Source organism: Symphodus melops, assembly GCF_947650265.1.
Source record: "Symphodus melops genome assembly, chromosome: 21".
Taxonomy (NCBI): domain Eukaryota; kingdom Metazoa; phylum Chordata; class Actinopteri; order Labriformes; family Labridae; genus Symphodus; species Symphodus melops.
Window position 1 is genome coordinate 1,028,595 of NC_136711.1, and position 13,221 is coordinate 1,041,815.

The following is a 13,221-nucleotide window of genomic DNA, read 5'->3' on the forward strand; positions in this document are numbered from 1 at the left end:
TCGCTGATTGATTCTGAAACTGAAACATTTATGTCACGGAATGGAAGAAGAATTGAAATATTGACGCTCCTTCTCCTTTCTGCTTTGTCATACAGGAGAAGCAAAGATCCATCAGCAGCATATTTCAGAGTCAGGCTGAGGGAAAGAGACGTGCGGTCCCCCTCTCTGTGTTTGGTGACAGAGGAATCCGTCTTGATCTCTGGCTTCTAATGACCGCCCCGCTCGCTGCTCAAGCTTATTAACTTTTTCTTATTGGTTATTCTGCAGAGTGCTTAGCCAGCAGGTCAGCCGTGCCACCTCCCCAGATCCTGACCATCCATTTGTATGAGCAGGTACACTCGCGCCTGGCAGGGGTGGGCTGTCAATCAAAATCAGCCACAGAGTGGAAAAAGAAGGGAATCTTCAGCCTGTAACGGTGATTCAGGGCTCCGATTGCTCCCTGAAGTGAGACCTCCTTTCAAAGACGTTAAAGAGGAAGGTCTGTCATCGAGGGAGGAGAGAGAGGAAGCAGAGAAAAAGGTTTTTCTCTGACTGTCCGGTCAGTGAAATTAACTCACAAAATCTACAAGAAGAATAAAGATAATGATGAAGCGATGAGATTTGAGTCTTACGGGGAACTGACCGTAAACTGGAAGAATTTGAAATATTGCAAACACTTAAAAGTTCTTCTGAAGACACTTCGATCACAGACTCGGACTTGTCTATCAAAATCCTCAAAACTAATGTTGCATATTCATTACACTGCTCGTATTAAATAATGCATGTTGTCTTGCACATTCAAACAATGATTTCCTCAGTGGGAGGAGTTAGTACATCAGCTTGCACATTTGTTTGCAGGTGATGTTCATACACGTTTTTACACATTTCTACATTTAGAAAAGGTTCAAGAAAATGTCAAGAAATCAGGAGTCTGCCATTGTTGTTGTAGTCACTTATTTGCACATGGCTACTGACTGAAGGTGAATGTGTGTTAAGTCTCCCTTTTCAGGGTAGCTGCGTTGAAATACTACGTTTTGTTTCAGGCAAGACGTTGTTGTCGTTGTATCAGGTGTGAACTGAAATGCAAAAAGGGGAACAAACATCTTATTTTAACAAAATGTGGACGCCAACAAAGCCGGCAGAACAGAGAAGTCTTTTTACAAACTACGAAACCAAACCGAACGACACGCAACAACATGAAAGAGAAGTAAAGACAGCGAACAGCTTGGTCAGCTGTGCAGGACGTCAGACTTGTCCCGGCAGAGAGGCGATGGCTGTGCACGCTGGAGCGCTTTCATGAAGCGTTCACTGCACGTCCGTCCTGTCGCCATGACAACAGTGTGTTGACAACGTCTTGTGTGCCACATTTAAAAACACAGATGCCTAGGACTTCTGTTTTTGTTGCCGTGGTATCGAAACAGGAAACATGAATCGATTTACAGAATCATATCGCCTGCAGACTGTCAGTCTGTTAGTGAAATATAAACAATCACTACCAACACGCTTTATAAACGACCTACAGCATCTCATTCAGTGCAACACAATCAAAACATTCAGAGGTGGCTTTAAAGGTTGAGTGAGAAGAGAGTGGAAGACATGAACATGACTGAAATGTGAAACAGACTCAGAGCGAGCGCTGCAAAAAGAACAAACCGACACTGAGTCAAAGTGGACAGAAGGTGAAGTTTGTGACTGTCACACTGTTTGATTGGCTGCAATGAGCATTTTGCATCAGAAGTCTCATTCTCCGTCTCTGGTTTGATGACGTGTTTGACTTTTCGGTTTCACTGCATGAATCACCTCCTGTCTGAGGTTTTTTTTTTTACGTGTGTTCCTTAAGCGACCCCGAAGGTTTTTTTCACACCCGGATGTTTTCATCTTCTGCCTCATCAGCCCCGAGTGTTGATTACATGGGCTGGGAATGATGATGCTGCCTGCAGGCTTGTTGTTTCTGCAGCATCTGATTCATGTGGAGGAACAGGAGATGACTGTTTCACAATCAGAGGACCAGCCGCCGCCAAGATCTCACCAAAGGTAAACAAAACGGACAAATTAGAGCTGCAAGTGTTTAAAAGCAGAAGAAATTATGGCCGTTTGCTTTGTTAGATCCTTTTATTCCTCGAGTCCTCCCCCTGCACAGCCTCTGCACTCTCTCGCACTGTACAACTCGCTGCAGAAGGAGCTGCCAATTAGTGGCTCTTGCACTCGTTAATGTGCTGAAATTGCACTGTAAATAAAGTTCTGTGATAACATCCCCCGCTAATTCTGCTGCTGCATCACCATATCCACCGTTTCCAGACACAACATATTCAGGAAAACAATAATTGCCTGCCATGAAAAACAATTTGACTTCCTCCACAGGGCAGAATTAAAAGTTTGGCTTAGCAAGGTAATGAAGTATGGCACACGCTAAGTCAAGGATGGAGGCTTTGTCTGAAGTAATCACTTCTCCGGATGCTGTGGCTTGGCTGCGTTTCATATCAACAAGACTGACATATGGAAAAAATAATTAAAATGGACGCATTCAACCAATAACAGCTGGTGAGGCGCATTCTTAATACACTATCACATTTGCATGGTGGCTGTCAATCCGCTCTCCAGTCTGAGGCGGAAAATTCCAATCAATCAAGATGTTTGAGCGCTAATGTAGCTTTTCTCCTCTTAACCCTCTAAACCCTACAGACACCTGAAGTGATGGACATTTTTAAATCCTTCCTGTTGATTTGGAACAGGGGAAAAAAACTGTTTTACTTCTGACCCTGGCATCGCCGGTTAAGAGTAAAAGTTTGAATCGAGAGACTTCCTGACGGGCACTGTGGGCGGGAAAGTGTCAAACATCGTCATCCCTGCGAGTCTGCTCCACAACTGTTAGTTGGTTAAACTAATTATGAACATTTTCTTAGTTGTATTTAAGCTGTAATGCAGCCATCTTCCACTAGAAGGAGCACCAGTAAATGGCTCTGCTGTCGATCTACAGCCCAGAAGTTTAAACCGTCACAGTGGACGGATGGATGTCGTTTGGATCTACAAAATGGGAGACAAAGCTGTCTGCTGTTAGCACAGGCTGCTGGGGCTAGCATTGCTAACGTTACTCGTGTTAAGTATGGAGTGATTGTAATTTCCGTTTGTTCACTTTCAGTCAGATGAGTCAACAAGTGAACTTAAATTTCAATTTAATCAAGAGGGAAATTAGTCACAGTGAACGTTGTTGAGTTGGAGGTCTGAGATCAAACAATCCCTGACGGATGCTGAGTGACGAAGACTCACTCAGTGTCCTCGCTCCTCTTCATCATGTGTGTGAAGTGTGTTGTTGTAAATCCACTCTGATCCTGTATTTGATCATGTCTATAAACCCCTCTATTTCAGCCCTGCTCAGAACAGGCTGTTTGTGTGTCTGTAGCTTTAAATATGTAAATGAGCTGTGTCTGACCACGCCCCCTCTCTGGAAGGGCTCGGGTGTACTCGCTGCTTTCTGGCTCCATGTCCTATTGTTTACGGTGAGAAGGCAGACTCAGAGGGCAGAACAAACACCTAGCTGTGGGAGTGTCACCCACCTGGGGGAGGGGCTACTGCCCTTTGTGATGTCATGAAGGGAACATCTCCAAACGGCCTGTTTGAGCACACATTTTCTGAAAAGTGGAGCAGGCAGAAGACGGAGAGGATGGACTTCTCTCATCATTGGAGGGTTTGGAGACAGACTGGAGACACATGTTAGAGGAACATGGAGAATCCTGATGTTTTCATTTTAAAATGTTAATTTACAGAAAACAGAATTCAAGAACAGTTTTAGTGATGTTGATGTTTTGTCAGATTTTCATTAATTTAAACAAAGCGGATTAAAGTTTTCTAATGTCACATTTCTAATCTTAGATGAAGGCGGACGTTTCTCTGTTTAATGAAGTGGTGATTGTGGGTCTTTGTGTTTGAGATGTTTGTGTGGGTGGAGTCACAGAAGGTTAATCTGTGAAGTGACAGTCCTCGGCGTGTTGCAGCCACTTCTTTAAATGTTCCTGGGGTGTTCGGGGTTAAACACGCTGCAGCACAGACGAGTGTGTGTGTGTGTGTCAATGTGACAGTGATTTACAGTGCAGACTTTTACCCGGCGACAGTGACTGAATAGAAAAGTACACTGCAGTTCTTCTGTGACAAGAACAATTACTATGAGGCTGCGATGGGCTTCAGCCTGCGTGGGCCAGGAGCGATGATGTGGTGTAGCGTCGCATCGCCGCTGCCAGCAAACATGGCTCCCTCTTATCTCTCTGCTGAGATTATGTTTCCACAACTTTAATACAATTACTGGAGACTCTGAAGCTGCAAACGGAGTTCTGCAGTTTTTACACCCAAGGCAGTGGAACAGTGCAGTCCCATCTGACAGCACACACACACACACACACACACACACACACACACACACACACACACAACAGATCAGTGAGCATCCTCATTAGTTCGGCTCAGTTTGACAGAAGCCTTAACCTTCCTGCCTCCTAATTTTTGGACACGAGGACAACAGAAAACATGGGAGAAGAGAGTGTGTGAGGCGCTGCGTGGATCTGCACAGATGGCCGAGGGGACAGGAGCCAGGCGGGCAGCTGTGCATGCTAAATAAAGGTTAGCATTACGAAAAGATTGGCACTCTGGGAAAGCACCGGGCTCGAAGTAAAGAATGAGGAGGAATTAAAAACAACACTAACAAACAAAGTGACCCCGAGTCGTTGTGCCTCTAAGTCTCCTCAAAGTATAACAAGCACGAGTTCACTTTAAGAATCGAATCGTCTGAAGGAAGAATTTGTGGTGTTCATCTCTGCTTCGACACTTTGAGCAAAGAGAGCTCATGCAGGGAACAGATGGCGTCCCACCCTCACTCTACACCTGACTCCAGACGGAGACAGAAGGCTTCAGGACGGAGTCGTGGAAGTGCTGACAGCCACACACCGGATCTACTGATGGAAAACTCATCCACTCAAAGCAAAGGTAGATGGTCTGTTAGCGGGTCTGAAGTAAACTGAGACAGACGTCATGTGTAACCTCATCTCAGTGCACTTCAAAAAAGAGGCAAAATAATTATCTCTGGTGTCTGACGAAGAATCCTCTGTTTTCAAATAAGCACACACTGCAAACTTCTATTTTCAAGCTGAAGTATTGTTCTGTCCTCTGACACAAGATAAAGTACATCCAGTCAGAAGGTTAGCCAAGATACATCGTCCAATCCCTCTGAGCCGTGTGCATGACTCAGCATCCTGATAACTAGCAACAGCTAAACAGATGATCCCCTGAATTAGCTTGGCAGTGTTAGGTTGTGTTAAATTGACTTTTTAGTGTCATTTGTCAGAAACCTCCTTCAGCCACCACCAGGCGTCGAGATGCCAGCGGGGCTTCGAAGCTCCCATGTGTGCTGAAATGTGACACGCTGGCTCTCACGAATGGCTTCAAAACTTGCAGCTCTTCATAAACCAGCTGACAGTAGTTGTTTCTGTCTGTCTTCCCACACTGCTCCCAGCGCTGCTTGAATCTCAGTGACAGAAACGTTACACTTTCTGCAGCTGCTTCAACAACAAAAACCTGTTTAAGAAAGAAACCTGGTGTGAAATAAGGACATTAGAAAAAACTCTGCCTTCCCTCAAACTGGCAACAGCAAGGTCTGACCTTTCTCTAACGAGTGCTGAAAGGCATTTTGGGAAATGTAGGACACTACAAACTGAAGGGGAGTAACCCAGGGTGAGCTGAGGGGAAGGTTAGAGCTCCACAAAGGTGAACAAACTAACGGAGCGGCTGCAGACTGGGTTCAGCTCCCCGACCCGGCGCTCCTGGCTGATCTCACATCAGGAATGTTTTGTACCCTGGCACACAGATGTGAAGCATCCAGCTGCTCTGACCCCACATGTCCTCCCCAGGGGCTGCACCGCAACACACACACACACACACATACATGGTCTGCTGTATAATTAACAACCAAACACACTTCCAGTCTGTTTAATTAAGCAACATTACAGACACCGTATCCCAGCCAGAGGCCTCTCTCTCTCTCTTACACCTCGTTCTGTCTAAAAACCAAGTGAAGAAGACAACATCTGTGTCCAGGTGTGTCTGTATTTTTCCACTCACAGGACAGTGAATATTTATTTGCATTCTGTTTTTTTTCCAGCGATACTCTCGGCCAGAACAAACCAAGCTGTGCAAACCCCTTCAATAATAACAAGGCTGGCTATGATTTAAATACGAGCCGACTGTTTACCTGCTCTTAACCTCAAACTGCAGGTTCACTGCTGCCCACAGGGCCACCGCTCCGGACGCTCACATCCATCCGCATGTTTTTAGATAACGTCAGCTGTGGGTCGAGTGAGGATCAAGTGATTTATTGACTATTTATGAACCTTTAAACTGGAAAGAAACAATGATTTTGTGCTGTGAAAAACAGAGATGGTAGGAACTCTTCATATCCTTCAATCAGTCAAGGAGAAAAGTGAAACATTATGCAGCTGAAGCTTTTCTGCTTTTGTGGATGAAGAGGGCTTTGCAAAGAGACGATGAGAGAGCGGGGGAGGCTCGGTTAAACTGCTCCTTTCCCTGCATCCCCCTGAAGTGATTGTACACTTGTGTAAAGCTAAAGATAATACCAAGCTGCAACAATACCACAACTCAAATCAGAGCAGTGTTTCATTGATTTGAGGCTCGGAGCCTCTGGGCTGCAGACGCTCCAACAGAGAGGCTGAGGAGAAGATTCCACTCCTGCATATGCTTCACATATTCGGCTTTTTGCACCGTTTTTGAGTGTCGGCAGACTTTTCCAAGAGCTCAGTCTGCCACATTCTACTTGTTTTTGCAGAAGGAGAATCAAAAGCTACAGACTGCACAGATGCTGAACGATCAACACGAGCACATGCCGTTGTTGTCGCTGCGGCACAAACACGTCGCTGCACAGAAGAGAAACTGGGTTTAAAAGAACCCAGATTCATAAAACACATTATTGCTTTCTTATTACTCATCTCTAGTAGAGATGTGTGGGTGGGGGAGGTTGTGGGGAGGCATGGTTTGTTTTTCCTGACTGCGTATGAATATGATTGCGAAATAGACGCCCTCTGGGGATGAAAACAAACGAGCAAAAAAGCAGGAGAAAAACAGCTAATTTCATACAAACACAACAGAACTACGACGATTCCTCGTTAGAAGAAAAAGTGGCGAGAAGCTTCCGGAGCTCGGCAGGATGTGGTGCACGAGGAAAGCAAACAGGCGTGGTGATGGACAGACGGCTCATTAGTTTGATCCAGGGCCGCAGCCTCTTTTCAATGAATGTTCTCTGAGAACACTCTTCATGCTGCGGAGACGACAGACTGCGTTCTGTCAGTGCGGTCCTAACGGTCACTACGCGGCCACACGGGGGACGCCGCTGGAGCGCAGCTGCATGCACACTCCCCATGAAGGACCTGCTCTACAGGGCTTCCTCTGCTGTCACTGTTTCATACAAGGTTTGAAATATTATGGATGCCTCCTTAAAAAACAAACACCCGGATGATTAAGACCGTTGAAGCAGTTTCAGGTGAAACACCGTGTTTCTCTCGTCCCAGACGCGGGGGGGGGGGGGCTGCTAGCCGAGCTGCAACAAACGTCAATATGATGAGTCTAAGATGGTTTTTGAGGATGCTGTGTTTGTCTTTGCAGAGACGCAATTTGACCTGCATGCAACTTAAACTGGGACTGACTGGTTGCTGATGGTGTTTCTGCAGTTTCAGAGGCCGTTTGAAATCGATAAAGAAAAACACGCGTTCAGCCTTTTTCTTGTTATCCATGCAAATCATTTTCTCCTCTCATGATAACCCTGCAGGTCATCATGCGTCAGAGGAAGAAGAGGAAGGAGGAGGAAATACAAACGCAGCCGTGGAATCAAATTCCATTTCAATTATTAGCAAAGCACTCAGCCACCGTGAAGCATTACAGCGGCCTCCCGCCACAAGAAACACATTCAATTAAAGATTCGAAAGCAGTATCAGGTAAAAACGCTCGCCTTGAAACCACGCTGAGGTCACACACACACACACACACACACACACACACACACACACACACACACACACACAACACACACACAAACATGGGGTCTGGTGTTTGGAGCCAAATGGACAAGAATAAATCACAAGAGCTCGGCCAACATGGCTGCATACTAATCAGTGAATTACCCGTGGGAAAACTCTGCCCCACAACTAATGGCTGTGTGTGTGTGTGTGTGTGTGTGTGTGTGTGTGTGTGTGTGTGTGTGTGTGTGTGTGCTATTGTGGAGTCACCTTCTCCACCCTGTTGTTGCCTGTAAGCGGCTCTACCTGTGTGTTGGTGTGTATTTAATTGCAGAAAGCCGAGGCAGGAGGTCACTTGAATTGTTCAGGAGGGAAATTGAATGTGGAAACATTTCACCTCCGTCTGGGTCTCCTTGTTGTCGTCGTTGTTGTTGTTAAAAGATGAACATTACGCGGGTTGTTTTAGCATTCGGCGGGTCCTGTGTGAGAGGAGGAGAAGAAAAGACTGAAAGAAAAGCTGCTTTACCTTTGGGATGGCCTCGGCCCAGCGTCACAAAGCCCGAGGAGATGAAGTTGTGAAGGTCAGCGCCTCCACTGCTGCGCACGCTCTCCTTCCCATAATGGAGACCTGCTCTCACACACACACACACACACACACACACACACACACACACACACACTGATTGATGATGTATTCAGGTATGAATCCAAACTTCAGGGTTTAACAGAGAAACAAAAAAAAACGTTTTATTTTTATTTTGCAGAAGTCATGAATGTTGCTTCCTTGGACACGTCTTCAGGCATCGTCTCTAAAGTTCAAATAATCTCTGCTGGTTTTATTGTCTCTCAGAAAAAAACTAATCCAGCTGCAAAAGTTCGAGAAGCCCTTCATACAAACATCCCAGATGTCTGAAATAACTTCAATCGTTCATAAACATTCACACACTCACGACGAAGCAGTGGGAGCAACTCGGGGTTTGGAGTCGTACAAGGACACGTCAGACATTTGACTGCAGGAGCTGGGGATCGAACCCTCAACCTTACGGTTAAAGCTCGGCTGACTCTGATCCACATCCTGAAGTGAAGCTGCTCCTTGGTCCCTTCAAAATAAAACTCAGTCTTCTCCGAAAGTGCAGCTGCTCCTTTGTCCCTTCAAAATAAAACTCAGTCTTCTCCTAAAGTGAAGCTGCGCCATTTTCCCTTCAAAATAAAACTCAGTCTTCTCCTAAAGTGAAGCTGCTCCTTGGTCCCTTCAAAATAAAACTCAGTGTTCTCCTAAAGTGAAGCTGCTCCATTGTCCCTTCAAAATAAAACTCAGTGTTCTCCTAAAGTGAAGCTGCTCCTTTGTCCCTTCAAAATAAAACTCAGTCTTCTCCTAAAGTGAAGCTGCTCCTTGGTCCCTTCAAAATAAAACTCAGTCTTCTCCTAAAGTGAAGCTGCTCCATCGTCCCTTCAAAATAAAACTCAGTGTTCTCCTAAAGTGAAGCTGCTCCATTGTCCCTTCAAAATAAAACTCAGTGTTCTCCTAAAGTGAAGCTGCTCCATTGTCCCTTCAAAATAAAACTCAGTCTTCTCCTAAAGTGAAGCTGCTCCTTTGTCCCTTCAAAATAAAACTCAGACTTCTCCTAAAGTGAAGCTGCTCCTTTGTCCCTTCAAAATAAAACTCAGTCTTCTCCTAAAGTGAAGCTGCGCCATTGTCCCTTCAAAATAAAACTCAGTCTTCTCCTAAAGTGAAGCTGCTCCTTGGTCCCTTCAAAATAAAACTCAGTCTTCTCCTAAAGTGAAGCTGCTCCTTGGTCCCTTCAAAATAAAACTCAGTCTTCTCCTAAAGTGAAGCTGCTCCATCGTCCCTTCAAAATAAAACTCAGTGTTCTCCTAAAGTGAAGCTGCTCCATTGTCCCTTCAAAATAAAACTCAGTGTTCTCCTAAAGTGAAGCTGCTCCTTTGTCCCTTCAAAATAAAACTCAGTCTTCTCCTAAAGTGAAGCTGCTCCTTTGTCCCTTCAAAATAAAACTCAGACTTCTCCTAAAGTGAAGCTGCTCCTTTGTCCCTTCAAAATAAAACTCAGTCTTCTCCTAAAGTGAAGCTGCTCCATTGTCCCTCTGATTATTCATAATAATTGTTGATGATTGTAGTTGATTATTATGATCATTTATTAGCTTTTCGGCGCTCATCACAGAGAAACATCTTTAACGGGAACACACTTAGAAAATAAACAGACGGTGAGAACGTTGAGCTGGAAACCTGTTACAGATAAGAAAAAGCTGTTTGTGCGGTTCCATCATGTTCTCAGTCGTGTTTTTGTCAGGGTGTCAAATGAAAACTTCCCCGTGGTTTCTCTCCCTCCGGCGCACACAGGTGGGAAATGATGTAAAAGTGAAGGATACAGCCGAGCACATTGTTGTGATCCTCAGAAAAAGAAAAGGCAATATGTCTGCAGCAGCCACGTTCAACACTTACACGCGTGCACTCTGAACCCAATCACTCCGGCTGGCTCGCCACAGATAGAAAATCAGCCGGCCTCTTTTTTTCCTCCATCCCATCATAGCGGCGGCTGTGTGTGTGTGTGTGTGTGTGACACGCACACGCGCTACTGTTGTCTTCCTTTGTCACCCCTGTCATTGGTAGGCCGCTCCACGAGCCACTGCGACAACCCTCCAATCTAAAAGACCCTTCAAAAGCAATCCCCCTCCTCTCCTGCCGCTGCGCTCCCAGCTCATTAAGGTGAGGTAGCATGAAGAGCTGCCGCGGAAGGCTACGCATTAGGAATTTATCGTCCTTCACACAAAGAAAAATCATGACTTTCACCCCAACAAAGCAGCGGCGAGCGGGTGCCGAGGATTCATATGGTAATATTTTTTTAATCAGACTTTTCACTGGACATATAACACCTCTGAATTAGCTGTGAGAGACGGGGAAATGTGAATAATAAGATAATTATAGCATGAACTGAGCTGGATGTCGCTCTGTGTGGCTGGCGTCGGGGAGGTTATCCGCCCCCAAGGTCGATTGTGATTTAACCCAGCCAGCCAGGCGGGGGTAATTCACATGGTATTCTGATTTGACTGCATTATCAGACACTGATGTGCCGGAGTGGTCACAGAGCTGCGTGCATCATCTCGATAAAGTCAACCAGCTGCATATCTTCATTCTACACACCGAGGCCTCTTCACCAGCTGTTTAAGGCTGAAGCCCCCTTTTCTTTAACCCCGCCCCCTCATGAATCTAATGATGCAGGGCAGTGAGTCCTGATCTGCACGCGGCCATAATTAACTGCTACTGGAAGGACACACACACGTGCACACACACACACACGTGTGCGCACACAGAAGGCCAGAGGTGCAGCTGAATAATAAGGGGCAATAATGAGATGCAGGTCAGGGGTCTCTGGGAGGCTGAGCGTCACACTCAGAACGACGTTCACATTAAACACGTCGATGCGGTCAGCACAGAGATGTTGATCTCAACATGTGGCTGATGATGATTCGAGTGTGTACATGGTTGGGTCAAAGGTCAAACTTGCACATGCAGCACACTCTACCCGCTTGTCAGTGAAGGCAGCGTGGTCACTGGTCCTGTAGTATGACCCTCTACTGTCCATGCTGCATGTGCACCTCTGGCTCTGCTGTCCACATGACGTCGTCACATGACAAGACGCCTCTAAAAAACAGAAATCTGTCGCGGTCCAACGAGAGTTCAGTTTTTACTTTAACTTCATAGAGTGGGTGGTTGTGTTGGACTAACATGCTCCTGTTTACACTAAAAGATCTAAAATCATTCAAACTGGACTAAACCTTTGTTGTTCTTGTTTTTTTTTTCCAGTTGAGTTCTAACATTACCTCAAATACTTCCAACAGTTATCGAAGCCAGAGAAATCTGTCATTTTAGAGTTGACACGGACATCGTCGCCGTGGAAACACCGGACGTCAACGTCAGAGACGGCTGCATGAGGAAGTGTGAGCTGCTGTGATAAAAAACTTAAATTACACCCGGATACATCAGCTCATCTGCAAACACGCTCTCTTCCTCAAGTCGGTTTCGCTCGGTTGTCATGACTACGGTCAACTCAGAGGTCGTTTTCGTCGGGGGCGGTGGTTGGGGCAAAGTGAGCCCCCTGGTGGTGGAGTTTACATAATGAAGTTCAGATTCTTAAAGTCCTTTAAATATTATTCTCTCCTGTAACACACACGCACACACACACACACAAACACACACACACACGCACACGCACACACACCAACACACAAACACACGCACGCACACACACACACACACACACACAAACACATCACCTTCTGACCACGTCGACAAAATGAAAATGAAACAGTCGGCGCCTCATCAGAGTTTATAGTCCAGCTGTTGTGTGATGACGTTTAGATGTTGTTGTGATTGATCTTTACATGCTTGTTATGATATTACACTTATCTGAATGATCGTTCCACATGCAGCCTCAGTTTTTACTCCAACACTGACTGACTCTGATGGAGCCTGGCGTGCTTCGTTTGTTTGACCCGGCCTTCATCCCAAAGCGCCACCCAAACATTCAAACCCTTCATTAGAAATCAAGACCCCAAAAAACCACCAGACAACAGAAACATGACGGTCAGCTTCAGAGAACACACTGGATGAGATTATTAAAGAGCCTTCTGGGGAAAAAACACTAATAATTAAGTCTGGCATAACTTCCTGTTTGGGTGGCAGGCACACACACACACACACACACACACACACACACACACACACACACACACACACACACACACACACACACACACACACACACACACACACACACACACACACACACACACACACACACACACACACACACACACACACACACACACACACACACACACACACACACACACACACACACACAGGATGCTTTGTGCTTTAAAAATATCTGAAGGTCATGTCAGAGCTGCTAAATAGCTGAAATGTTTTCCGATCATCACGACCTCTAATTGTTCACAGCAGATGACCTTCAGCTGAGAGGTCGCTCAGCTTAGACTCAATGAACCTCTGCATGAACACACACACACACACACACACACACACACACACACACACACTCAGAGACACTGATCCCGTCTCTCCTCTGTAACTCCTCTGTTACTGAAGACGGTGGGGGGGGGGGGGGGGGGCCTGACATTCAGACTGAAGCAGAACGTCACGGGGGGAGAAAATATGTCTGCTTGAAACGGCGGTCTGAATAGGAAACAATTCTAGT

General features: G+C 45.8%; 1 protein-coding gene across 8 annotated transcripts in view; it reads right to left on the bottom strand.

The window, feature by feature from the left end:
* The window catches only part of LOC306842396 (shisa family member 6), a 69,210-nt gene that overhangs the window by 46,911 nt on the left and 9,078 nt on the right, over nt 1–13,221 (bottom strand). For all 8 annotated transcript variants that reach the window (XM_079372620.1, XM_079372617.1, XM_079372616.1 and 5 more), the window contains one exon: nt 8,515–8,616. In XM_079372620.1, coding sequence (XP_079228746.1) covers nt 8,515–8,616 — 102 coding nt within the window. The remainder of the gene's footprint in view (nt 1–8,514; nt 8,617–13,221) is intronic.